Source organism: Ochotona princeps, chromosome 25 (assembly GCF_030435755.1).
Source record: "Ochotona princeps isolate mOchPri1 chromosome 25, mOchPri1.hap1, whole genome shotgun sequence".
In the NCBI taxonomy this organism is placed as follows: Eukaryota; Metazoa; Chordata; class Mammalia; order Lagomorpha; family Ochotonidae; genus Ochotona; species Ochotona princeps.
In genome coordinates, this window is record NC_080856.1 from 33,691,859 (window position 1) to 33,717,378 (window position 25,520).

At 44.3% G+C, this 25,520-nt stretch overlaps 1 protein-coding gene across 1 annotated transcript in view; it reads right to left on the minus strand.

The window, feature by feature from the left end:
* LOC131483359 (zinc finger protein 585B-like) overlaps positions 1 to 25,520 on the minus strand; it is a 759,159-nt gene that overhangs the window by 720,160 nt on the left and 13,479 nt on the right. The window contains exons 2-5 of the mRNA XM_058681293.1: positions 23,435 to 23,492; positions 4,738 to 4,864; positions 4,513 to 4,605; positions 3,855 to 3,915 (exon numbers count right to left, since the gene is read on the minus strand). Coding sequence (XP_058537276.1) covers positions 3,855 to 3,915; positions 4,513 to 4,605; positions 4,738 to 4,864; positions 23,435 to 23,470 — 317 coding nt within the window. The 5' untranslated portion in view covers positions 23,471 to 23,492. The remainder of the gene's footprint in view (positions 1 to 3,854; positions 3,916 to 4,512; positions 4,606 to 4,737; positions 4,865 to 23,434; positions 23,493 to 25,520) is intronic.

Sequence of the window (25,520 nt, forward strand, 5' to 3'; positions counted from 1 at the left end):
GCTTGGATACTTCACATGCCTGCATGGTGGTGCTAGCTCAGTGAGCACTGGGTGGGGCTCCACTGGTGTAGGATCAAATGGTTCAAGGTCTTGTAGGAACTGGTACTCCTCAGTTGAAAAGGAGTATTGGACAACTGGCACAGATCCGCCTGGAGATGGAAGCCCACTGAGGCCTGAAAAGCACATCTGGACCATCCAAGAGAAAGCAGGAGAGAAAAGATTGAATAATTACCCCAGCCAAATATGACAGCAAATGTCTAGGTGAATGGATTCTCTAAGGTCAACCAAGTTAGCCAATGAACACTGAAAGGGTTCCCTCTTGCTTGAATCAGTGAGATGGACATCATTTCAGAACCACCTGGACAGAAACCATGGAGGGTGTGCCACATTGACACCATGGTTTGGTATCAGGGTTCTAGTACCCATCCTTAAGCACTAGGATAGGTGGGAGACCTGGTGTAGCTTCTCTGAATATCATTTAACCCTGACCTAAAACAGGAAGGAAAAATAGAAAATTTGGAAATGATCACAACAATTTCCCTTTAATGATCTAATACATGCACACACACACACAATACACAGAAACCCAAACCTTGAAACACTTTTGAAGTCACATTCCCCCAGTCCCATCCACCTCTTGATGTTGGAGGTGGTTGGAGCCTAGGCCTGCCTTGTTTTCAGTGTATCTGCTCCCAATATACTCACCAGGAACACTGAAACCTTTTGTACTCAGGCAGGCCCAGGCCTAGCTTACCACATGGTCATAGTGGCTGGACCTAAGGTCCTAAGCATGGACTCAAATCTCGCTTGGGTCCTCACAGGAACAGCAAGTGTATGTGAGAATAGAGAAAATACATAGATTTCTACTAAATACCAGTTGCTCACATTCAGGAGGTGGATACAGAAGCTGGATCTCAAAGTCATTTTTTAATTTATCTTTTTGGAGACAGAGAAGTTTTATTGCAAAAGTGGTCATGTGAGCAGGGGAAGAGAAGGGTAGTGGAAAGCACTCCTTTAGAGAAAATTAGGTGGCGGTGTGCTTCTTGAAATTAGGGACACCTAGTTAGTAACTCTTGATTGTTGTTCCAACCCTTGGTTACTAAAACAGCATGCAGAACTGGAAAAAGGACTGACTCTTCTGTTTTCTCCAAATTCCTGTGAATCCCATCCTTCTACGTGATTTCACACTCCTACTTCTCCACATAAGTTAAAAGAATCACTGAGTTTCCAAACATTTGGTTTGGTGCACAATATGGTACTTGAGACAGACTGCCGGCTCTTATACAAGAGCTACGAGGCTGCACTTAGCAAAGAGAAGACTCCACAAGGTTTGTACTAAAGCTGTGGAAATGGCCCTTGGCACCCCATGCCTCTATACACACGTGAACACACCCTCCCACCCACCTAATCTCCAGTCACTGTCCAGCTCCAGCTAAACTTCCAGACTGACTGTGATTTGGGGGGAATGGGAGGTGGAGATAGGAAGTATAACACTTTAGGTATTTAGATGCTTTAATCACCAATTACCTAGTTTCACTTTTGCTCTCATGTCAATTTTCATTTTAGAAGCAAGTCTCTGGGTCCTTATATTTAGAAAACTGTTGGAGGATTGATGGAAGAGGTGAATTTTCTGCAGGACTTGAAACTCCTTCAGTAGATCCTGAATCCCAACTACCTGACATGGGACCAAAGTTCTGGGCTCTTTCTTCATGCTTCACATTGGTTTATCCTCACTGGAGGAGGGATCAGTGTCCAGACACCACCTAATATTCACTTTGGTTTGAGTTTATATTGTTAAGATGCATTTTTATTTAGTGGAAATTCAGATATACACAGAGGATGTGAGACACATAGGAAGATCTTCCATATGCTGATTCACTTCCCAAAAATACACAACTGCCAGAGCTGAGCTGCTTCAAAGGCAAGAACTAGGAGCTTCTCCTGGGTCTCCCACGCAGGTGTATAGTCATAAGCACGTGGGGTGTCATCAATAGCTTTCCCAGGCCACAGGCTGCTGAGGTCCATGCAGTGGGTGTGACAGACACGAAGCTGTGAACTTTTCCATTGCAGGCAAGGCCGCAAGGGATTACCTACTGCATGACAAGGACCAGCAGATATCTCTACAATCACCTGAAAAGCAGTTCCACCTCTCTTTGCATAGACACCAGACAACCCCACAGAGATTTCTATAATTCACCATTGTCTGCCACTGTGGATTTGTTTTTATCATCAGTGTGAGCTTAGAAGATGATGTTGGTGCGGGCCCGGCGGCATGGCCTAGCAGCTAATGTCCTCACCTTGAATGCCCCTGGATCCCATATGGGCGCTAGTTCTAATTCAAGCAGCTGCACTTCCTGACCAGCTCCCTGCTTGTGGCCAGGGAAAGCAGTCGAGGACCCTGCACCCATGTGGGAGACCTGGAGGAGGTTCCTAGTTCCTGGATTCGGATTGGCACAGCACCAGCCGTTTCAGCTCACTTGGGAAGTGAATCATCGGATGGAAGATCTTCCTCTCTGTCTCTCCTCCTCTTTGTATATCTGACTTTGTATTGAAAAGCAAATAAATCTTAAAAAAAAAAGAAGATGATGTTGGTGATAACGTCTTAGCAAAAGGGCCTTTTACTATTCCTGCTCCCTCAGCTGGCCCTCTGGTCATATGAAATTCAAGAATGATAAGTCCCTACACCTAGCAGGAATCTATGCTTACTTAGGCTTATCCTCCCACATTGACCATATGCTAATCAAGGATGTTAAGTCCCTAGGTATAGTGGAAATCTATTCTTTCCCTCTTTGACTAATCTTTAAGTCCCTCCTTCTGTGATATACTTCCTCCCTTAACTGACTCAAGAGTAAGTTGTAGAATCAGGATTGTAATAGGAATGTGTTACTGATTGACATGTACTATCTATTGAGAACTCCCTGACCACAGGATTAGGGTGGCTGATCCTGCCTCAATGTGAAACAATTGGCAGAACTATCCTTAGGAATGCCCGCTTGACCAGGTGTGAAAAGTAGGTGCCAAAGATTGTGAAGGCTTCTGTATAAAAAAAAAGAGGACAGATTTCTTGCCTTGTCCATTATGATCCTGAAACTGTAGTGGTCCATTTATTTTCTGTGCCTCCTCCAAGCACCCTTCTTAACTTCTGAACGTGGCTAAGCTGGACTCCGGCAATGTGCCGAGAGCTGGATGTTAAGTGGGGCTGCTGGGGCACAAACCAGTGTCCATATATGATCCCAGTACATGCACAGCAAGAGCCAACCACTAGGCTACCATGTCATGCCCTCAGGTTTGATCTTTAGAAATGAATTATGTGGATGACCACTCTACACTTCATACATGAGTTCAGAAAAAGCCAGTTTCTTCAAATTTGTCACTCATGTGGCTTCCCACCTCTGACAGCTGAACAGCAATAGAATGGCAGGTGTTTGAAGCAGTGTAGTAGCAGCTATTTCCTTGCTGGTTGAGAGACAACCAATATAATGGGAAGTGTGTCTTATTCACAGGTTCCTGTCCAGACAAGGAATGCTCAGGGCACACTTAGAAATTTAAGACCCTTCTGAAAAATCTTGCCGTCTTCATTCAAGGGGCACACCATCTCCTGGCTCTCTCCCAAGAAATGCTATTTGATTCCCTCTGCTTTCTACATTTACCTGGTCACTTTGCAAATAAAACTTCTGTCTGCAAATGAAAAAAAAAGGAGAAAGAAAGAATGAAACCCTATTTCTCAAGTCTCATTTTCGTATAATTTTCCTTTCATATTGTGCTTCAATTATGGCCAGAGCTAATGCTAAGCATCTTTGTGGCAATGCAGCTCTCTTTTCAGTTATTATATAATTTTTCTGATTAAAACTTACCTGAAAATTATTTCTTGGTCTTTCTGAATAGCTCCAAGCAGCTCATTCTTTCCATGGGGATCTGAAATGTGGAAAAGAGTAACCATATCTCTGAATCACATCTAAATGTTTCTTTTCAAATGCTCAAGTGAAGCTAATGAGATTTTTTCCCATTCTAGATATAGCATATTTTAATGTTAGTAAAATGTGGACATTTGTGAGCATTATCAAATGGACATTACATCTCACCTATTAATGCCTTAACATAATACCCATTTTTTAAAATGAAAATTTCAATTACGTGACATTGTGTATTTAACTAAAAGTGGGATATGACAGAAAATATGGTATAAAAATTCAAAATAAGGTTTGGGGTATTTTACATCCTATCTTAGCACTAGTTTGTCTTTTCCTGGCTACTCTGCTTCAAATACAACCTCCTGAAAATATATCTTGGGAGGTGGCAGCTGTGATTCAAGTGTTTGGGATCGTGAAAAGACCCATATATACTTCCAGATTTATGGTGACACGCTGGCAAATTGCTAGAAGAAACCTATACATGGAGACTATAGAATGATTGTCTCACCAGGTGTCCTTCTGGAAGAAACTCAAAGTAAAAATCAAATATAATTCCCGTCAACATTTACTGAAAGAAGTATCAACTTCCCTGCTGACCTACCTGGAAGTCTCTGCTTGACAGAGTTCTCCACTGTCCATGGTGCTGATTCTTGCTCCAGCTTGAAGATCACATCAGGCTTTGTCATGCAGTACCCTGGGAATGGAGAATGATGCAGATTTTCCGAAATCACCATTAGTCCTACCAGCTACTACACTTTATAAACTCTTCTTTCATTTGTCATCTGTACAGAAGTATTCTGCTTAGATATGACAGAGTTTCACTCACCCAAGGACAGCAGATTGTAATAGGTCTCAAGCATCACCTCCCTGTACAGGGTCCTCTGAGTATTGTCCATTGTCTGCCATTCTTCCTGGGTAAAGTCCACAGCCACATCTTCAAATGACACCAACACCTGTAACAGCACATGTCTCCTCAGTTCCGGATCATTAAATAGAAACACTGACAGTGCATTTTCTGTATATTTAATTTGCAACTTCTATGGATGTAGTTTAATTTACAATGTATACAGCATCACAGAGTAACAGTTAAATGAAAATATCTTGTGTTGTATTACTTTTGCAATTCCAATATTACAACAGAATATTCTTGATTCTCTTAAAGGCTGCTTTCTCTAAAGATTCTCATTCTAATAAACTGTTGAAGGCATTGTTGTTTTTTTTAAAGATTTATTTATTTTTATTACAAAGTCAGATGTACAGAGAGGAGGAGAGACAGAGAGGAAGATCTTCAGTTCAATGATTCCCTCCCCAAGTGAGCCGCAATGGCTGGTGCTGCACCAATCTGAAGCCAGGAACCAGGAACCTCCTCCAGGTCTCCCACATGGGTGCAGGGTCCTTGACTGCTTTCCCAGGCCACAGGCAGGGAGCAGGCTCACAGTCGGTCCTTGCAACGTGCAACAAAACTTAGCAGCGAGGGGTGTGTCGTGGGTGCACTCAGCAAGGGGCCACACCACTACAGCGCCAGCACACACCGGCACCCCCAAGCTCGTCCCTCGGAGGCATCGGGGCTGAGGGGGCCATGGGGTGTCGGCAAAGCCCGCCCGTGGAAGCCTGCGAGTCCTGGTGGCCGCTTGCGCTGCAGGCTGACACGCAGCGGGAGGAGCAGGGCCGAACGCACCCACCGGGCTCCTGCACCCTGCGGGAAGCTGAGGCAGCCCGGGAGGGCCCCGAAAATAGAGCAGGCGGAGGCAAGCGGAGCGGCCTACTGAGGGGCGTGGGGGTGGGGGGGACGCCGGCCAGGACGCCGCCACAGCCCACAGCCCACAGCCCGCCCACAGCCCTCCTCCCGCTCCTGAAGGCATTGTTAGAATAGCTCTCCAAGTGGAAGATATCATTCAGTTTCCTTTATTGCCACTCTACTTTTCAACTAAACTAACATAAGTAACCTTACTGACAATGAGCTGAAATATTAACTCAGGATCTATAACACTAAGCTGAGTTTAATTCTTCTCTGTGTGTTCAATTTGCATCTTCTAGGAATGCAGCTTAATTTACAATCTATTTGGCAACAAGGTAAAAACAAAACATTTTGTCCTGTATCATGTTTGCAATTCTGAAGCTATAATTCCATTCTTATTCTGTATCAGACTGTTTTCTCTAATAAACTTAAAATGAGCTCATTGTGCAATCTTTAGATACACATGAGGTAAAAGTCATGCTAGATTAGATAATTAAGATAAATGCTTACTATTGCACAAGATAACGAGAAAATTATTGAGTAGCTTGCTAATGATTTCATCATACGTACTGAGATACTTTAAAATTCCATTTTCTTAATTCAAAGTGAAATAATGAAATACTGAAAACATTTTTTTAATTATTTATTATTTAACTTCATTAATTACATTGTATTATGTGACACAGTTACATAGAAAACATTTTTAAACTTTACTTGCATGAATAAATATTTCCTTCAGCTTATACTGGAATTAAACATATATGATCATATATATCAATAACACATTTATATGTACATACTCAAGACAAAAAATATGAAATACATATGCATGTAATTCTAGTGTATAAATATAAAACTATATATATTTCTTTTTTTCACTTTTGAGTATGCACATATTAAAACTTTCTACTTTATTTTTGCTTTACTTTTTATGGACTAACCTAATTAAGCTGAAGTTTTAATTTCCACGTAGTAAACTACAGCTTAGGAAGGAAACAAATGATAGTCTCATAAAGAACTATCTTCTTCTGAGAATTAGTTGGTATCAGCCAGTCACAGCCTGCTAGCTGAACAGAAGATATACATATAAGACAAATGACATGCTGTAACAAACCTAATCCTTTGTTTTAATGTTCTGGAAGCCCTTTAGCATTTACCAATTTTCTGGGTTTGCCTTTTGTTCCAGAAATTTATTTACTAATTTAAGATAAAAACAGCTAATGTAGCAGATATACACACATTTAATAGTATGATACTTCTTTTGAATCTCCCCTTTTCCCCTGTTACTCTCTTAAGCATTTGGAATAACATGTTTGAAATTCACATTGTATTCAAGATCTTAATTTTTGAGTAACTGATTCAAAGAACAGTAAAATGACCAATTTCATAGGTAAGCACTATAAATATAATGAAATGAAATGATGTTTCAATCATACAATTTACAAACACATATCATTTAAACTGCAGTAGGATATCATCATTCGCTGTGTGACAAAGATGTAAATCAAATGTAACAAACCATGTTTGCATCAATACCTATATATAACATTGTTTCTTCCCTGCCTTTATTGTTGCTGCTTGTGATTCTTTAAGCTACTCTACATAACAAAATATCATATTGGTATATCTGTATTTAGGATGTTTTTAAAAAAGATTTATTTATTTTTATTACAAAGTCAGATATACACAGAGGAGGAGAGATATACAGAGAGGAAGATCTTCCATCTGATGATTCACTCCCCAAGTGAGCACAACAGCCGGTGCTGTGCCAATTTGAAGCCAGGAACCAGGAACTCTTCCAGGTCTCCCACACAGCTGTAGGGTCCCAAAGCTTTAGGCCATCCTTAACTGCTTTCCCAGGCCACAAGCAGGGAGCTGGATGGGAAGTGGAGCTGCTGGGATTAGAACTGGCGTTCATATGGGATCCTGGTGTGTTCAACATGAGGACTTTAGCTGCTAGGCCACGCCGCCAGGCCCTGTATTTAGGATATTTCACCTAACATCTTATACTCTAGTTATACTAATTTTGATATAATACACAGAATTTTGTTTTCACAGATGAAAAACAGGTTGTTGTACACATACACTGTCTTCCTTATTCAATTATCTAATGATGGACACCTCAATTCATTCCACATCTTGTGTATTATGAATGGTGCTGTTATAAAATAGATGGTATCTCTTACATACAATGTGTTCATATCTCAGAAAATACAACTAGTAGTGAGATTGCAAGCTTACAGCAATCTTATTGAAATTTAATCTTTTTTGTTTTATTTAAGCTTTTTTTAAAAAAAGGTCTATTTATTTTTATTGCCAAGTCAGATATACAGAAACAAAGAGTGACAGAGAGGCAGGTCTTCCATCCAATGATTCACTGCCCAAGTGGCCTCATGGCTAGCGCTGTGCTGATCCAAAGCCAGGAACCACGAGCTCTTCCAGGTCTCCCATGCAGGTGCAGCGTCCCAAGGCTTTGGGCCAACGTAGACTACTTTTCCAGGCCACAGGCAGAGAGCTGGATGGGAAGCAAGGCTGCTGGGCTTAGAACCAGTGCACATATGGGATCCCCAAACATTCAAGGCAAGGAATTTACTTGCTAGTTCACTGTTCTGAGCCCAGCAATCTTATTTTTAAACCTCTAAGAAATTTTATACTATTTTTCATGTATTGATTTAATCTATAACTCCATCAGCAATATATAAAAGTTCCCATTTTTTACTTCCTCACCAGTATTTATTACCAATTTCTTCCAAATAATAGCCATTCTGTCAGGGTTGAGATATCTCATTGTGATTTTGATCTCCCAAATGGCTGCATTTTGGGAACTATCTGCTGAGGTAATTTGATCATCTCTTGACCAAACAGAGGATGTATATGTTGTTAAGGTCACAAGGAGCTTGAAAGATAAAAGTTGCCAATTTGAACAACACATGGAACTTCCTGTGTCCTGTTATTTAACAAATTATAAAGAGTGATATAGAGGGCCCAGCGTGGTGGCCTAGCAGCTAAAGTCCTTGCCTTGATAGCACCAGCATCCCATATGGGCACCAGTTCTAATCAACACAGCTCCACTTCCCTTCCAGCTCCCTGCTAGTGGCCTGAGAAATCAGTTGATGGCCAAAAGTTTGGGAAACCTGCACCCCTGTGGGAGACCTGTGGGAGACCCGGAGGAATCTGCTGGTTCCTAGCTCCAGATTGGTGTAGCTCCAGCTGTTGCTGTCACTTGGGGAATGACTCATTGAATGGAAGATCTTCCTCACTGTCTCTCCTCCTCTCTGTTTATCTGACTCTACAATAAAAATAAAAATAAATCTTAAAAAAGAGTGATAGGGAAACCCTGATAATCCAAAAAGCTCATAATACTAGCACAATCTCTCTAGAAAAAAACACAAAAAACCTAAAACCTAATATTTCCCAATAGAACACAACTTCCATTTAGATTTGGAATTTTTTGTTTCCCTGTTTTAGAATCACTTATTTATTTGAAAACCAGATATAGAGAAATTGAAAAGGGGGCATGGCACAAGAGCCAAGGGGTGAAAGCCCTCACATTGCATGAACTGGGATGCCGTGTGGGTGGCCAGTATGTGTCCTGGCTAATCCGCTTCCCAGCCAGCACCCTGCCTATGGTGTGGGAATGAGGTAAAGGACAGCCTGAAGCCTTGGGACCCTGAACCTGTGTGCTAGGTCAAGAAGAACCTCCAGGCTTCTCATCGGCCCAGCTCCTTCCATTGCAACTCTTAGGGAGTGAGAGCAGATGGAGAATCTTTGTATCCCCTTCTTTCTGTATATCTGCTTTTCCAAAACAAATATCTATATCTATATATCTATATCTATATATATACATATATGTGAATTTTTGTTTATTGTGGATGATGTTTACACAAATGATCAGGGTAGGAAAGTTTAAGGTTTAGGGAAATGTTGATGTGATCACTGTTTCCAAATTTTCTATTTCTCCTTCCTATGGAACTGGTTCATACTCTGGTTGTTTATTTCCCATCTAGCTCCCTGCTTGTGGCCTCAGAAATCAGTAGGAGGAGGCCCAAAGCATGGGACCATGCACCTGAGTGGGAAACCTGGAAGAAGTTTCTGCAGCCACTTTGGGATTATACCAGTAGGATGGAAGATCTCTCCTTCTCTCTGTAAATCTCAATTTCCAATCAAAATAAGTTGAAAAAACACATTTAACAAATTGTAGCTTAGCAATGGCATTATTGGCTTATTTGTAGTCATCAAGGTTTCACTCCTCTTCACACATTATAGCACACTCAGTGTGGACTGTTTTTTAGAATTGCTACCCAACATTAAACATAGTTGCGACACTGAAAAATTTGTGATGGTAAGTGCATGGTAGAGTTACAGGTCAATTTTCATTTAATTTGTGCATCAGTCACAAATTAAATAAGCATGTATTACAGTATAAGTATGACTGTCAACTCAAGTGCTACCTGGGCGGCATGACTGACAGCCAATTTGCCTATGACCATGAAGCATGGCTTAGAGCCATGTTTGCAGTACTTGACCTTTGAATTGATTGGAGTTCTAAAGGGATAGACATGCCTTCTACTTAATTACAGTGTCCTTGTTGTATGGGAGGGCTGTCTGAGACTGCCCTTCTGCTGTCTCCTTTCCCAGTGAATGAGTTGTGATCACATTATAGTAAGTGGACATGATCTCTCAGACTGTCCCCGGTGGTTCTCGCAGCCCAAGAACATTGACACCTCATCCCCTGGTGGTCTCAGGCATGTTGGCAGGAAAATCCCTGAGACTCAAAAGCAATAAAAACAGATACCAAAATGGACAAAGAACTAAATATATTTCTACAAAGAAGATAACCAAAAGGCTAATAAATTAGCACAAAAAGATTTTCAGCATGATTGATCATTACATGAATGAAAATGGCAACCACAATAATATACCACTTTATATCCATTGCAATGTCCTTCATTAGAACAATCCAGGCCAGGATGACTCAAGCTGCCTTCAAGCAGCCAGGTCTTGTTCTTTCCTTCCCCCAACTAGCCAAAAGTGGCCAGTGGTACTAGAGTTCCTTTGGTGCACATGCCAAGGCCAGGATGGATCAAGTCTCCTTTAAGCAACCAGACCATGCTGTGCCCCTTACCTCAGCCAAAGTTGGCCAGTGTGGTCCAGGGTCCAGTTTGGCACCTAGCCCAGACCAGGATGGATCAAGCCACCTTTAAGTAGCCAGGCTGGGCTATGCCCTTCCCACCACCAGCCAAGAGCTGACAGTGCGTCCAAGGTCACGTTTACACTCTCAACGCAGGTCAGCATGTCTGAAGATGCATTTAAGCAGCTAGGCTGGGATGCTTGACTCCCAAAATTAGGAACTATGGATTGCTCAGGAGAAGGGGTAAGGGGGATGTGTGGGAGGCAGGACCACTGAAGGAGTATGTTGCAGCTAAGGAATGACTTGTGGAAGACTTCTATTGACAAAAGCAACATTACTTGCAGGTAAATGAACGGGCTAACACCTAGTGGTTTGGAAGCCATAACTGAGGAAATTTCTGGGTCAGACGAGTACACATGCCCACATGGGAGAAATGAGCTGGGATAATTAACATGGACTACCACCACCAACCAATGCACACTTAAGGCAGAGCCGGGGGGTCTGTCTGGCAGGGATAGATTACACTACTGCCAATGAATTTCACAGAAGAGTAAGATAATGTTAGGCTGGTTCATGATACCGACAGGCATGCAAAAGAACTAGGTCTGGAGGCAGATTATGTGGGCAATACGTAGGCTCAACCTGTGGAACTAATTTCTGCTGGTTGGCCCAAGAGCTGAGATATATTCTGTCTTTCTCTTTTTTTTTTAATTATTATTTTTAATTCATTAATTACATTGTATTATGTGACACAGTTTCATAGGTACTTGGGTTCTCCCCACCCCTCCCACCATGATTCTGTCTTTCTTTCTTTATTAAATTATTGTATTGTTGACAATCTTTACACAGTAAATTACGGTAAAAAAAAAAAAGTTCAGAGGCAATAGGGAAGTGGGTAACACTATTATGTCCATTTTGTTTCCTTCCTGTACCTGAGGTAAAGGGGGCTATTGAGGGAGAAGCCCCACCCAGTATCCCACCCACCCCAAGTCCCGGATGTGGGGCATACTCTGAGATACTTGCTCAAGTGTTTTTAATAGTTCACCAGTAATGAATCGCTGCCAGTTTTGCCACTCCCAGCTCAATGAGGTTGTTGAAGAATCCACTGATTGGCATAGCCCATCATAGAGTCTTCATTTGCCCAGTATTTAGCTGCCAACATATAGCTGAGGTGGTTGATTGACTTGTTCTTTCCTCTATATTTTCTTGGTTAGGGTTCTGAGTCCAGCAGTTCGAATGGGGAGATCCCCAAAGAAACTTTGAGGTATTCCCAGACCAGATTCTTGTATGTTCTAGCAAGCACAGGGCCCAGCACAGTCCATCACCACAATCAGCTGGTGGTTGCAATTGCTGGGTTGGTTCTGTTTTCAGTCCCGATTTCCACTGGAACCAATGGGTGTTGCAGTCCAGACTGGCTCTGCCCAGCACACACTCGGCCCTCACATCAACCAATGGGAGCTGCAGCCTAGTTGGAGCGACCCACAGTAACCCCCACCAGGCCCGCCCCCTACCCTGGTTTGCTAGTATGTATAGCAGACTAGTCCAGTCTGTCCCACATCCCATTTGGCTCTTGTACTTGTCAATGGGTGTTAAAACTTAGTTCCATCTAACTAAGTCAAATATCCAGCCCTCACAGATGTTGTTGCATGCCTCTCTGTCTGGCCACCACAACCCCCGTCCTAGTTTTTGTGCTCTGCAGTGGGAGTAGTGACCCGAGAGGGAGGAACCCACTATTTCCCTCCCGGGTCTCTCTCACTTCTGGATTATGCACTCTACAGGTGGTTCTATTATTTGATTTGAGAGAATTAGCACCCCAGTGCCAGCTTCTGCCAGCTGATGCTGTGACTAAGCCCAAACAACCCTCACCCACTCTGATTTATGCTTGCACCAGTAGGAACAATCAGTCCAGCCTGACTTTTCCCTGATCTAGTCCACATGGGGCGCACAGGTGTTGTAGCCCTGCCTAGTCTAGTCTGTCCCCATCCCAACCCACACTCTCCAGTAGGGGTAGCTGTCTGGTGAGGGGACCAGCCCCTTAATCCCCCCCCCCAAGCTGGCTCTGCCACTCCCTTCCTGGTTCTCATGCATGTTCGTTGGGTGCTGCAGTCACATCCAGTACAGGCAACCTCACCCTGGCATTCCTCGTTGTGCACTGGTATTTGGCACAACCAAACCTGGCTCAACCCACACTCTGTTCTGGTGTTTGGATTTGCCAGTGGATGACATGAACTGATTCAGCCTGGTCTGCCTCCGACCCATGCCAAATGTATGCCAGTGGGAAACTTTCCATAGCTTGTTCTGGGCTGTTTCCTATCATGCATCTTGCGCTTACCTGCAGGGACTGTGTCCTGCCAGAGGACTTGCCCATGATCCTCCATCAGAACCCCTCCCAATGCCAGATTTTGCTCATACCAGGGGGTCCCTGAGCCAGGCCTACTCAGTTCACCTCCTGTCCTAGCAGGAACAGTGGCTTTTCTTGGCTGGCCTTCAACCCATTCTGGTTCTTGTTGTTGGATGTTTCAGCCCAGCCATGGATTGTCCATACCCACATACAGCTCACACATGGCTCAGAAGGAGGTTGAGACCCAGCCTAGTCAGTCCCAGATCTATCCTGGTTTTCCAGGACACCAGACAGTGTTGGGGTCTGACCTGGCCTGGTGCATCCTGTTCCAGTCCACACTAGTGCCATGGGAGACTACAACTGTTTCCTAGTTAGAACACAGCCCCCATTCCTGCACATGCACCCCTTGGTGCGAACCTCAACCCAGTTTGGGTCTCCCCTTAGCTCCCCAGCTGGGCCTGTTCCCTGCCATAGATCACGCGCCTACCAGTGTTTGCTCAGCTTGGCAGAGCCCCCTCACTTGTCCTGGCCTCTGCCTTAGACACTGTGGCTTAGCGTCCTTAACTCACGTAGACCAGAAGGTGCAAGAGCCTAGCTCGGCATGACCTGTGTTCCATCCTGGTCTCTAGTTTCACTTGTAGGCTAAGGTTTGCTCAGTCCTGCCCAGTACATCCTGTTCCATTACCAATTGACACATTAGCCAACTGTTGCAGTTACTTTGTCCAGCTTGTCCAACTCCCAGGTATGGACCACATGTTCATCAGCTGGAGCTATGCCTCGCCAAGGGAGTTTCCCAAGTTCCTCCACTTAATCCACTCCCAGATCCAGTTCTCATACATGCCAATGGGTTTTATTCCAGTGTCCAGCACAGTCTGGCCTTCCATTTGTCCTTATATGAGCTGGTGAATGTTGCAGCCCGGTCCACCCCACACCCTATTCAGGATGCACATCCGGGTGCTGCTGCCTTGACCAGTGTAGACTGTTGCGGGTTTTTTAACCTGTGATTGATGGCAGGCTCCTTCATCACACCCAGCTTAGTCCAAAACCACCCAAACCCTTGGGCTTACCAGTGGGGCTAGAATTTCCACAGGGTGTGACCCACACATCCTGCACAGAATCTACTCCCAGCTATGGTTCTCTAGTGCTAGTTAATGTTATGGCCCTGCCTAATGTGATCAGTCTCCCGATCCATCATCATGTCTGGTAATATGATATTCTGCTGGACAAGCTTTTGCATGAACTGGAGTTCACCAACCAGTACTGTTAAGTGATTACAATTTCTTTAGAGGAAGAGTTATTGCCATTGGGAGTCTTTAGGATTGACTCATATCTCAGAAGCACAGTGGAATCAACCTGGAGCTATCTAAGCAACGATTCAGACAACCTAATACCCCAGAGTTCCCCGGCAGGGTGGCCAATAGGCACAGCCTGGACACAGCTCACCAGGAGCACATGGTAGCTGGAGTCGGGATCTGAGCAGGACACCCTATCCTAGAGCCCACCAGCAGCCTCCCAACTGCTGGAAGTTTAAATCTCCAGGCCCAAAGTTGCACCCCTCCCCAATCCCATTTACCGCCCAATGAGGGCACTGGGTGGGCCCTGGACCTACCCAGTCATGGAGACTTCCCCCCTCGGTGTACTCCCTCCGAAGGAAGCAGCCCCCGAATCCAGGCTGGTGCGGGCATAGCTCACCATGTGCACATTGAGGCTGGAGTCGGGATCCAAGCAGGACACCCAATCCTGGAGTTCAAACAAGAGCTGAGAATTGTAAAGAGCTGAGCTAAACAGGACCATCGAACCCTCTGACACTCATGAATATTAGGATTGGGGACAGGACACACTGGTCCAGGATGCATCAAGAGCAGTCTGCTGCTCAAAACAACATGCAAAGGAACCATAGCTGGGGCAGGCCTAATATGGGTCAGTGTGACTGAGATGCAGTTCCCAACTGGTGTACATGAGAGCTGAAAGTTGGATGGACATGGTTTGGCTCCACCACAGCATCCACTGGTTTGCATACAAGATGGGACTAGAGACAAAACTTATCCAGCAACTGCAACCACCAGTGTGTGGTAGGCTGATGTGGGTGACACACTGAGCTGGACCCTGGACTGGCAAGTAAACGGATATGTCTATGATTTCTTCAGGGATCCCCATCACTGAACCAATGGACGCAGAATTCCCAAAATGTGGACAAATGTAGAATGTGTGCATTAACCTTGGAGTGCATGTGTCAGAACTAGGCCGCCTCATTTGATGAATGAACATGCTCAGATGCACATAGGGGATATGGCAGTCTGTTGGAGCCTGCAGATGAAGGAGGGCAGAACAGATTACCAACTACCTCAGGGGAGTATTGACATCAAATATCTGGCTGAATGGAAACTCAACTTGGAATGTCAACCAATCAACCTTGAAAGGATTTCTTATGAAAATCACTTCAACAGAACCTTCAGAGCATGCTCTGCATTGGCGACCGTGGGATATAAGATGGCCATTCCACATCCCAAGGTTCTATTGTGGGGATTCTGGGAGTGGCTTCTCTCCTACATCCCACCATTCCAGACACAGGAAGAAGAACATTTGGAAACAATGGTCTCATCCACTTCCCCCTAATTCTCCATCCTTCCTAGCTTAATCAGCATCCACATGTGCATGCATGCTCCATTTTCAGCTATGTAAACATTAACAAAACAGAATTTTAAAAAGAACCATTAGAAATGAATTACTGTGATTCAAGACACATTCTATAGTATATATTTATGGCAACCAAAGCACACTCGAGTTTGTAACTACACTTCCTATTCCTAATGAGAAAGAACCGCCCATCATCAGAGAAATACAGACATCAAAAGTTTTCACTTTACATGGTCAACACCTGAGCTGTAACAACAAAAATATGAAATAAGCATCCTAAGTACTTATCTCCAAGTCTCACAAAAATAAGAAGCAAAGTGTAGGAGTAGAAAAAGGAAATTCAAAATAAAGATTAATGAAGAAATTAGAACTATACTCAGAAATACTGAAGATAAAGGAAGCATTCATTGTTCTTAAAAGGAGAACTAAATCAGTAAAACTTTTGCCAGATGAAGCAAAAAGTAGGCTCAAGTACATAACATTAAAAAGAAGAGAGACATATAATAATTGATATCACAGAAGTACAGTGGATCAGGGCTGTCTGGACAAAGTGGGTTCTGCCACTGCTTGGGATATATTCTTCCCATGTAGATCCCACCATAAGTCCTGGCTGCTGCATTTTTTCCCTCTCTCTATTTTTTTTTTTAATAAACATTTATCTACTTCTATTGGAAAGCCTGATATTTAAAAAAAAAAAAAGGAAAGAGACAGATATGATGATCATGCATTGCCTGGTTCATGCCCCAAGTGGCCACAACTGCCCAAGCTGAGCAAAATTGAAGCCAGGAGCCTGGAGCTTCTTCCAGGTCTCCCACACATGCAGGGTTGTAGGAGGACATTATGACCGTAGAAGGTCAGTGAGCACAGGATTACAGTTGGTTGGATAATATTTGGAGAATAACCAAATGGCTACCTTAGGTATACCTTAGTGGATATCATGTGCATAAGAACAGTTGAGTGGAGAGTATGTATATGAGAACACCTGATGGAATATACAAGACAAAAGAGTTCCAAACAAGCATTGATGGTTTTGTTGATGAGCTCAATACTTCCTCCCTTATCCTATATGGCCCTCAGTGTATAAAGTCTGATGCCAATAATAAACTATGGCTTTTGACCATCAGTCAGGGTCCACGTGTGTTATTATCGGCTCCGTGCACCAAGTCCATCGCTGCGGGACAGCGACACAGGGTCCCATGGCTTTGGGCCATCCTCCACTGATTTCTCATGCCACAATCAGGGAGCTGGATGAGAAGTGTGGCCATCAGAATTAAAACCCTCACCTATATGGAATCCCAGCATGCACAAGGCAAGGACTTTACCCACTAGGTCACTGCAGAGGCCCAGCTGCTTTTTTCTGATCCAGCTCCCTTCTAGTGCATGTGGGAATGCAGAGGATGCTGCAAGTGCTTGATCCCCTGTACTGACATGGGAGAACTGGGAAGAAGCTACAACCTGGTCCTGCTTTAATCACTGTGGTCATTTGGAGAGGGATAAAACAGAAGGAAGATCTCTCTAACTCTCCCTCTTTCTCTATAGTTCTGCCTTGAATATCGATAAAATAATTCTTAAAAGATTTTTTTTTTTTAAGATTTATTCATTTTATTACAGCCAGATATACACAGAGGAGAGACAGAGAGGAAGATCTTCCGTCCGATGATTCACTCCCCAAGTGAGCCGCAACGGGCCGATGCGCGCCGATCCGATGCCGGGAACCTGGAACCTCTTCCGGGTCTCCCACGCGGGTGCAGTGTCCCAATGCATTGGGCCGTCCTCAACTGCTTTCCCAGGCCACAAGCAGGGAGCTGGATGGGAAGTGGAGCTGCCGGGATTAGAACCGGCGCCCATATGGGATCCCGGGGCTTTCAAGGCGAGGACTTTAGCCGCTAGGCCACGCCGCCGGGCCCTTAAAAGATTTTTTTAAAGATTTTATTATTATTGGAAAGCCAGATATATAGAGAGGAGGAGAGACAGAGAGGAAGATCTTCCGTCCAATGTTTCACTCCCCAAGTGAGCCGCAACGGGCCAGTACGCGCCAATCCGATGTCTGGACCAGGAACCTCTTCCGGGTCTCCCACACGGGTGCAGGTTCCCAAAGCTTTGGATCGTCCTCTCCTGCTTTCCCAGGCCACAAGCAGGGAGTTCGATGGGAAGTGGAGCTGCCAGGATTAGAACCGGCTCCCAAATGGGATCCCGGGGCTTTCAAGGCGAGAACTTTAGCTGCTAGACTACACTTCCGGTCCCAAAATTTTTTTTTAAATTGCAAAGTCAGATATACAGAGAGATGAAAAGACAGACAGGAAGATCTTCCGTCCGATGATTCACTCCCCAACTGGTCGCAATGGCCAGCGCTGCACCAATCTGAAGCTAGGAGCCAGGAATCTCCTCCAGGTCTCCCACACGGGTGCAGGGTCCCAAGGCTTTGGGCTGTCCTTGACTGCATTTTTAGGCCACAAGCAGGGAGGCGGACGGACTGTGGCTTCAATGAAATTAGAACAGGTGCCATATGGGATCCCAGCATGTTCAAAGTGAGGACTTTAGCTGCTAGGCCACCACGCCAGGCCTGATAAAATAAATCTTTACTGGAAAAATGGATGTGCAATGGATTGCTAGGGACTATCAACTGTAGTTATAAACAAATAAATCGTAAAAAAAGCTTAATTTCTGGATACTTAGCATTAGGCTACAAACTGAATGAAAAAGACATCAAAAAACTTGATAAAACAGGCAGTTAACAGTGAATCAGGAATAAATCTCTTCAAAACAAAGGTCAACTAGGTGTCTTCACTACTAAATTCTACCAAATTAACATCACATTTTCTAGAATTACTATAAAATTAAGATGAAGAAAATTATGCTAAGCATAATTATGCTAAGCCTAACAATACTTGGATTCCTTAACTAGACTGAATCAGCAATAGGACAATCTTAACTATGTCTGACTGTTTAAAATAGGGGAAAAAAAGTAAAAGTAAAAGTCCAAAAGTAAAAGTAAAAGTCCAATCTCCATTGCTGTACAATTAGTTCTCTATATATTTACTTAATGCTTCTTCTGAAATAATTGCTTATAGTCCAAAAATCTAGTTTAAAACCATTAAAAAGTCATAGACAAACACATCTGATAAAATAGATGTAAAATTCTTATCATATACTAAATGAGTGTACTAAACAAGATAATAAATTACTTTTGAATCTAGATATCATTTGTTCATCTGATGTTATTAATAGTGAAACCTAATGAATGCCAAGAGACTGCATTCACTCATTAAAAACAACAAATTCTTATTTGTTACAAAATAGATGAACATGGATGTAGTGAAATAAAATAAGGCTAATGTAGAAAAAACTAACATGTATCATGTATAAATGTTAAAACATAGCTGCAAACTTAGAATTGTGATTGCTACGGGTTGGTCAGAGTGAAGACCAGGGCTAGGAAGGAGGTAGAAAGGTAGCAAAGAGAGACAGAAGGAACAAGATCCAGTGTTCCATCCCAGCGCGTGGTGACTGCAGTTCACAATGATAAGGCAACTGGAACGGAGGACCCTGTGTGCTGTAAAACACACACACACACACACACACACACACACACACACGGAAAGCCTGGGCACCTGGTTTACTCAGCTGATGCTGTGCATATAATTAAATAAAACATTGTACTCTATGATATTATTCAAATACAGGTTGATCAAACTCCACTGGATTTTTTTTTTTAGAAATCAGAATCATCCCTTTACACTAAAATCTGTTAAAAAGATGTTAAACATCCCAGCTCTAGCCAGCTGTCTTTTTACACTGTACCTAGGTAAATGTTACACAGGTGGGAGAAAATCAGCTAAGAGCTGGTGGGCATCCTGGGCCTGGCTAATGCCAAATATGTGTTAACTATACCAGTGTGTCATCATAGCTGCAAATTCTTTTTCTCCTTTTCTTTTCTTTATTTTTTTAAGATATGTGGGAGGGACATCAGGACTGTGTTAATGGAGCTGCCAGCAGCATGGTGGCTGCCAGGGGTACCTGAATCAGCCTGGACCCAATACTTGGAGCACTAGCAACAGCCATTGATGCCAAGTGCTGAATCCTGGGCTTGCTGGTAGCCAAAGCACCAACTGGCACCAGGCTTAATCTGTTAGTTTCACCCAGGGGCGAGCTTTAGAGTCTTGGGGTGTGGAATTGTTACCCAGGGACATTCATGGATAAGTTCACTGTACGTGTAGGTAAGAACTGAATCCTGAGGGATACCCAGTGACAGGGCCAATGCACTTGCAGGAAAATGAGGGGACTGAGACATGGTGGTTTGGAGGGGAGAGACTAGAAGCACTGTATAGGTCAGACTGATACACCAGCCCATATGAGAGCCCTGAGTAGGGATTTTTAGTAAAGAATATTGCTGACCACCACATGCTAGCCCATGCAAAAGTTAGGGCTGGGGATCTGTCAGACAAGGCTAGATCCCACTGCCTGACTGAATGTTGGAACAGGGATGGGTCATATTAGGCAGGGCAATGACATTAGCATGAGAGAACCAGATCCAGGGGTAGATTCTGTGGGGGATATGTGGGCCTAAACCTGTGGAAATGCAAGTCCAACTGGTTAGGTCAAGAGCTGGGAGGGTGATAGGTTGAGCTAGGTGTGACCATAGAACCTGTCAACATTCATGGGTGCAGACACTGAGAATAATCCAGGCATGTCCAGGCTACAGCACCAGAATATGCATCCTAAAAGAGGGTGTGCAGTAGCCTGGGCAACAACATTCATAAACTCTTACAAGGCCAAGATGGAGAGGCAGGCTATGCCGGGCAAGGGCATGAGTGAGATCTGGGTCTGGGAGTAGGCAGAATGAGAGAACTTGGGAAACTCTCCTGCTGGGTCATAGCTCCTGCTGGTGAGCACATGATCCACGTCTGGGGGTCAAGCAAGGTGGGTAGGTGGGCACGTTAGCTCCACCTGTTGGCAAACGTGTGGGCTGGCTGTGCAAAGGGGCAGATCAGGCAGGGCCAAGCAAATCTTAACTCACCAGCAAGTGCAGAAACCAGGCTGGAGCACAGGTCATTCCAGCTAGGATGTCACACCTAAAAGTGTTCATGGGCTAGGGATGGGAACAGACTGAGCAGGTCCAGGTTACAGTACCCACCAGCAAGAGCTGGGACTGCCCAAGCTCCAGCACTTGAAAGCAAAGGCCAAGACAGGTGAGGGACTATGCAAGCTGCATCAGAGAAACCACTAGAAAAAGCAAGATTTGTGGCGAGGAACAGGCCTGGCTGGGGAGCTAAGGGTATACCCTGACTAGGTTGTGGTTCCTACTGGTAAGTGCGAGGGCCAGAGTAGGGGTTCTTACATGGCTGCAGTTTATTTGGCACAAGTGTGGACTAGGTCTAATGTGTGCCAGACTGAGCTAGACTCTAGCACCCACTGGTGCTCATGAGAACAAGGCTTAATGTAGGATGGACTAGGCTATATCTCTCACTGCTGAGCTATGTATGAACTATGTCTGGGTGTGGACAATCCTGGGTTGGGCTGAAATACCCAACAGAAAAAAAACAGGATGGGTTGAATGCCAATCAGGAAAGGCCACTGTTCCAGCTAAGGCATTGGGATAAGTTCTGAAGGAGGAGCTTGTGCAATTCCTCTGTTGGGACACAGTCCCTGCAGGTGAGAGCAAGAACCATGACAGGGAGCAGCCTAGACCAGGCCAGGTTATGGTACCCAAGGGCATACCTTTGGCTCAGGTCTGGGGCAAACCAGGCTGAGCCAGTTCATATCACCCACAGCCAAATCTGAGAGCCAGAATGGTATGTGGATCATGCTGAGTTGGGCCACAACACCACACAATTCACATTAGGGATCGGACTGGCAGCTGGTTGGACTGGCTAAGCTGTAGCTCCCACCTATGTGAGCTTGAACTGGGGGCAAGCCGGGACACACTGTAGTACTCAATGGCAAATGCCAAGCTGAGCTTCGCTATGCCAGACTCGGCCACAGCACATAACCATCACAAATGAGACCCATGGGAAAGCAGGCAAACCCAGGAGGGGGCTGCAGGGAGCTTCCCCACTGAGCCACTACTCCCAATGGTGAATGTGAGAGCTGGTACTTGGGTAGACCACTTCGGGCAGCGATATAACATCTGTTGGCCTGCATGTTTAGTGGAACATGGAAAATCCAAGGTGGGCAGACTGTACCTATTGGTATGTGCATAAGCCAGAGTGGGTGAGGGTTGGGTTGGATGGGCTTTGCCACAGCATCACCTAGCAGATGATGGTTCTGGAGGAGGAAAACTCTTTCAAGTAAAACTACAGAAACACCTGCAGAGTGCGAGATCCAGGAATGGGAGAGAGCCCATGAGGGAAACAGTGAGCACCTCTCTAATAGACTGCAGCACTCATTGGTTTGTATAGAAGAGAGAGCTAGGGGCCCGGCGGCGTGGCCTAGCGTCTAAAATCCTCGCCTTGAGAGCCCCGGGATCCCATATGGTCGCCGGTTCTGGTCCCGGTGGCTCCGCTTCCCGTCCAGCTCCCTGCTTGTGGCCTGGGAAGGCAGTCAAGGACGGCCCAAAGCTTTGGGACACTGCACCCGCGTGGGAGACCCGGAGGAGGTTCCTGGTTCCCGGCTTCGGATCGGCGCGTACCGGCCCGTTGCGGCTCACTTTGGGAGTGAGACATCGGATGGAGGATCTTCCTGTCTGTCTCTCCTCCTCTCTGTATATCCGGCTTTCCAATAATAATAAAATCTTTTAAATAAAAAAAAAAAAACAAAAAAAAAAAAGAAGAGAGGGCTAGAGACAGATCTGATCCAGCAATATCAACCACCAACATGTGCATAAGCTGATTTGGGTGATGGAATGTCCTGGACCCCCTGTTGGCATGCACACAAAAGAAGCAGGTCTGGGATCACATCAGATCAAGTTTCTTTGGGGATCCCCCCAACTGAATCACTGGATTCAGAACTCCAACCATGGAGAGAACTGCAGGTTCCATGGACTGATCATGGAGGGTATTTGTCAGAGCCAGGCCTCCTCAGTGGCTTCAATGGAGCAGTGAACAGCATATTCAGTAGCACATGGAGAATATGGCAATACATTCAGCCCACCATACTGACACGCCCTTACACTGTTTTACTCATTGTAATAGTGCTGTCAATTTATTGTCAATATATCTCAGGGCAAATTGCAGTCATCTAGCGGCTATAGTTCTCACCTTGAACATGTCAGGATTCCACATGGATACCAGTTCTGATCCCAGCAGCTACACTTCCCATCCAGCTCACTGCTCGTGGTCTGGGAAAGCAGTCGAGCATGGCCCAAACCCTTGGGACACTGCACCCATGTAGAGGACCCAGAAGAGTATTTGGGCTCCTGGCTTGATTTTAGTGCAGCACGGGCCATTTCAGTACACCTGGAAATGGAGGATCTTCCTCTCTGTCTCTCCTCCTCTCTGTATATCTGACTTTGTAATAAAAATAAATAAATCTTTTTAAAGAATATATAAATCTTTAAATATATATATTTAAAACAGAAAACCTGGAGAGGAAGTGTCAATCAGCTTTGACAGTTCCAATGTTTAGTTATCAAAATTTTACTTTCTTTCTCTCACATTTTTTTCATTTTTGCTTAAAAACTATCATCATACTCCTCAAATACAAGCTAAAGCAAGCTGAGAAGTAAACAAACAACTTACTGAAGGTGTGTTGGTGTTCTCCAGCCTGGGAAGCATGTAGCAGGCTGCAGGGCTGCACCTGCAAGAGAAGGTGGAGACAGGGAGTTATGCATTGGTCTTGATTGTCCCTAGCCTCTTTAGTGGTTCCCACTGTGCTCAGCAACGTCAATTTGGAGGCAGACACAGTGGCTGGAGAAATAAAATCCATCAGCTATCCTGGGCAAGAATAGTGCCTTACAAGTGCCAAAAAGGCATCCTTGAAATAGTATCAATAATTTCAATAATTGGCAGTGATTAAAGCAAGTAACCATCAGGTCAATGCAAACAATTGCTACTTCTTTAAAATTAATGTTACTGGGACTGGCACTGTAGCTTAGTGACTAAACTCCTCACCTTGCACATACAGGGATCCCATATGGATGCTGGTTTATATCCTGGCTGCTCTATTTCCCATCAAGCACCCTGCTTGTGGCCTGTGAAAGCAGTCAAGGACAGAGCAATACCTTGTGAGACTGCACCCATATGGGAGACTCACAAGACGCTGTATTCCTAGCTTCTGCTTTGGCTCAGCTGCAGCCACTGTGGTGACCTGGGGAGTGAGGCAGCAGATGGAACATCTTTCTGTCTCTGCTGCTGTAAATCTGACTTTCCAATGAAAATTTTTAACAAATTAAAAAAACCATAATGTTACTGCTAAGCACTAACTTATTTTTTCAACAAGTATTGTTCACATTACAAAATACCACAGAAAAACCATTTTGTCACTAAAATGTATGCTTCTGAAAAATAACTGCACGGTATTAAGTACTTCAATGTTCCTACATTCAAAGTAATTTTGTGAATAACTATATATGAAAATTGAATAGGACATTTAATCTAGAGTTTCTTAGTAATTATTCTAAAAGAAAATTCCTCAGTATTCAATGACACTTTCCAGTTCCTAAAACCTCACAACACTTTCATTTGCCTCAGCCCATAGGACATCCATAAATATGACAGCAACATAGTTTGAGAAATCTTTTTATTTTACCTCATGAAACAGTTACATTATGGCAACAGCGAGAGAAAACCATTAGATTTGAATGAGTGAATGTCATGATACAGGAAGCTGGGCTGCTGTTTTGGGTAGATCATATCTGATACCCAAATGCTTCTAGGTCAGCATGCCGGGCCCTGTTTGCAATTTTTTTATTTTTTATTAATTCATTTTATAACCTATTCTTCAAAAGACAAGCACACTAATATTCCCTTTCCCCAAAAACTCTAGAACTGAAACAATCACTGTAATTTATGTCACTGATGTGTGACCATCACTTATGGTTACATTTATATTCAAATGCAAAATACCCCATACAGGAAAATCACATCCAATGTGGATTGGAGTTTGACATAGTAAAATAAACTTGGAGATTTTGAAATGATTTATTGCATTCTTTTATGTGTTAAAAAACACCTAAGAACTATGGGCCTGGAGGTTTAAACTTCCAGCAGCCAGGAGGCTTTTGGTGGGCTCCAGGATGGGGCGTCCTGCTCAGATCCTGACTCCAGCCACCATGTTCAAGTGGTGAGCTGTCGCCTGGCCTGCCTGGTTTCGGGGCTGCTTCCTTCGGGATGAGTACATCAAGGGAGGAGGTCTCCGTGACTGGATAGGTCCAGGGCCAACCTAGCCCCTCACATTGGGCGGTGAATGGGATTGGGGAGGGGCACAACCTTGGGCCTGGAGGTTTAAACTTCCAGCAGCTGGGAGGCTGTTGGTGGGCTCCAGGATGGGGTGTCCTGCTCAGATCCTGACTCCAGCTACCATGTACACGTGGTGAGCTGTGCCCGGGTGGCCAGGGCGCCATTTGGCGCTGTTGTCAGAACCTCTGCTTAGGTAGCTCCAGGTTGATCCCACTGTGCTTCTGGGATCTAAGTCAAACCTAAAGATTCCCAATGGCAATTACTCTTCCTTTAAAGAACTTGTAATCACTTAACAATACTGGTTGGTGAACACCAGTTCATGCAAAAGCTAAGGCTTGGGGCTTGTCCAGCAGGATATCCTTTGACTTGACATAATGATGGATCAGGAGACTGGTCACATTAGGCAGAATCATAACATTAACTAGCA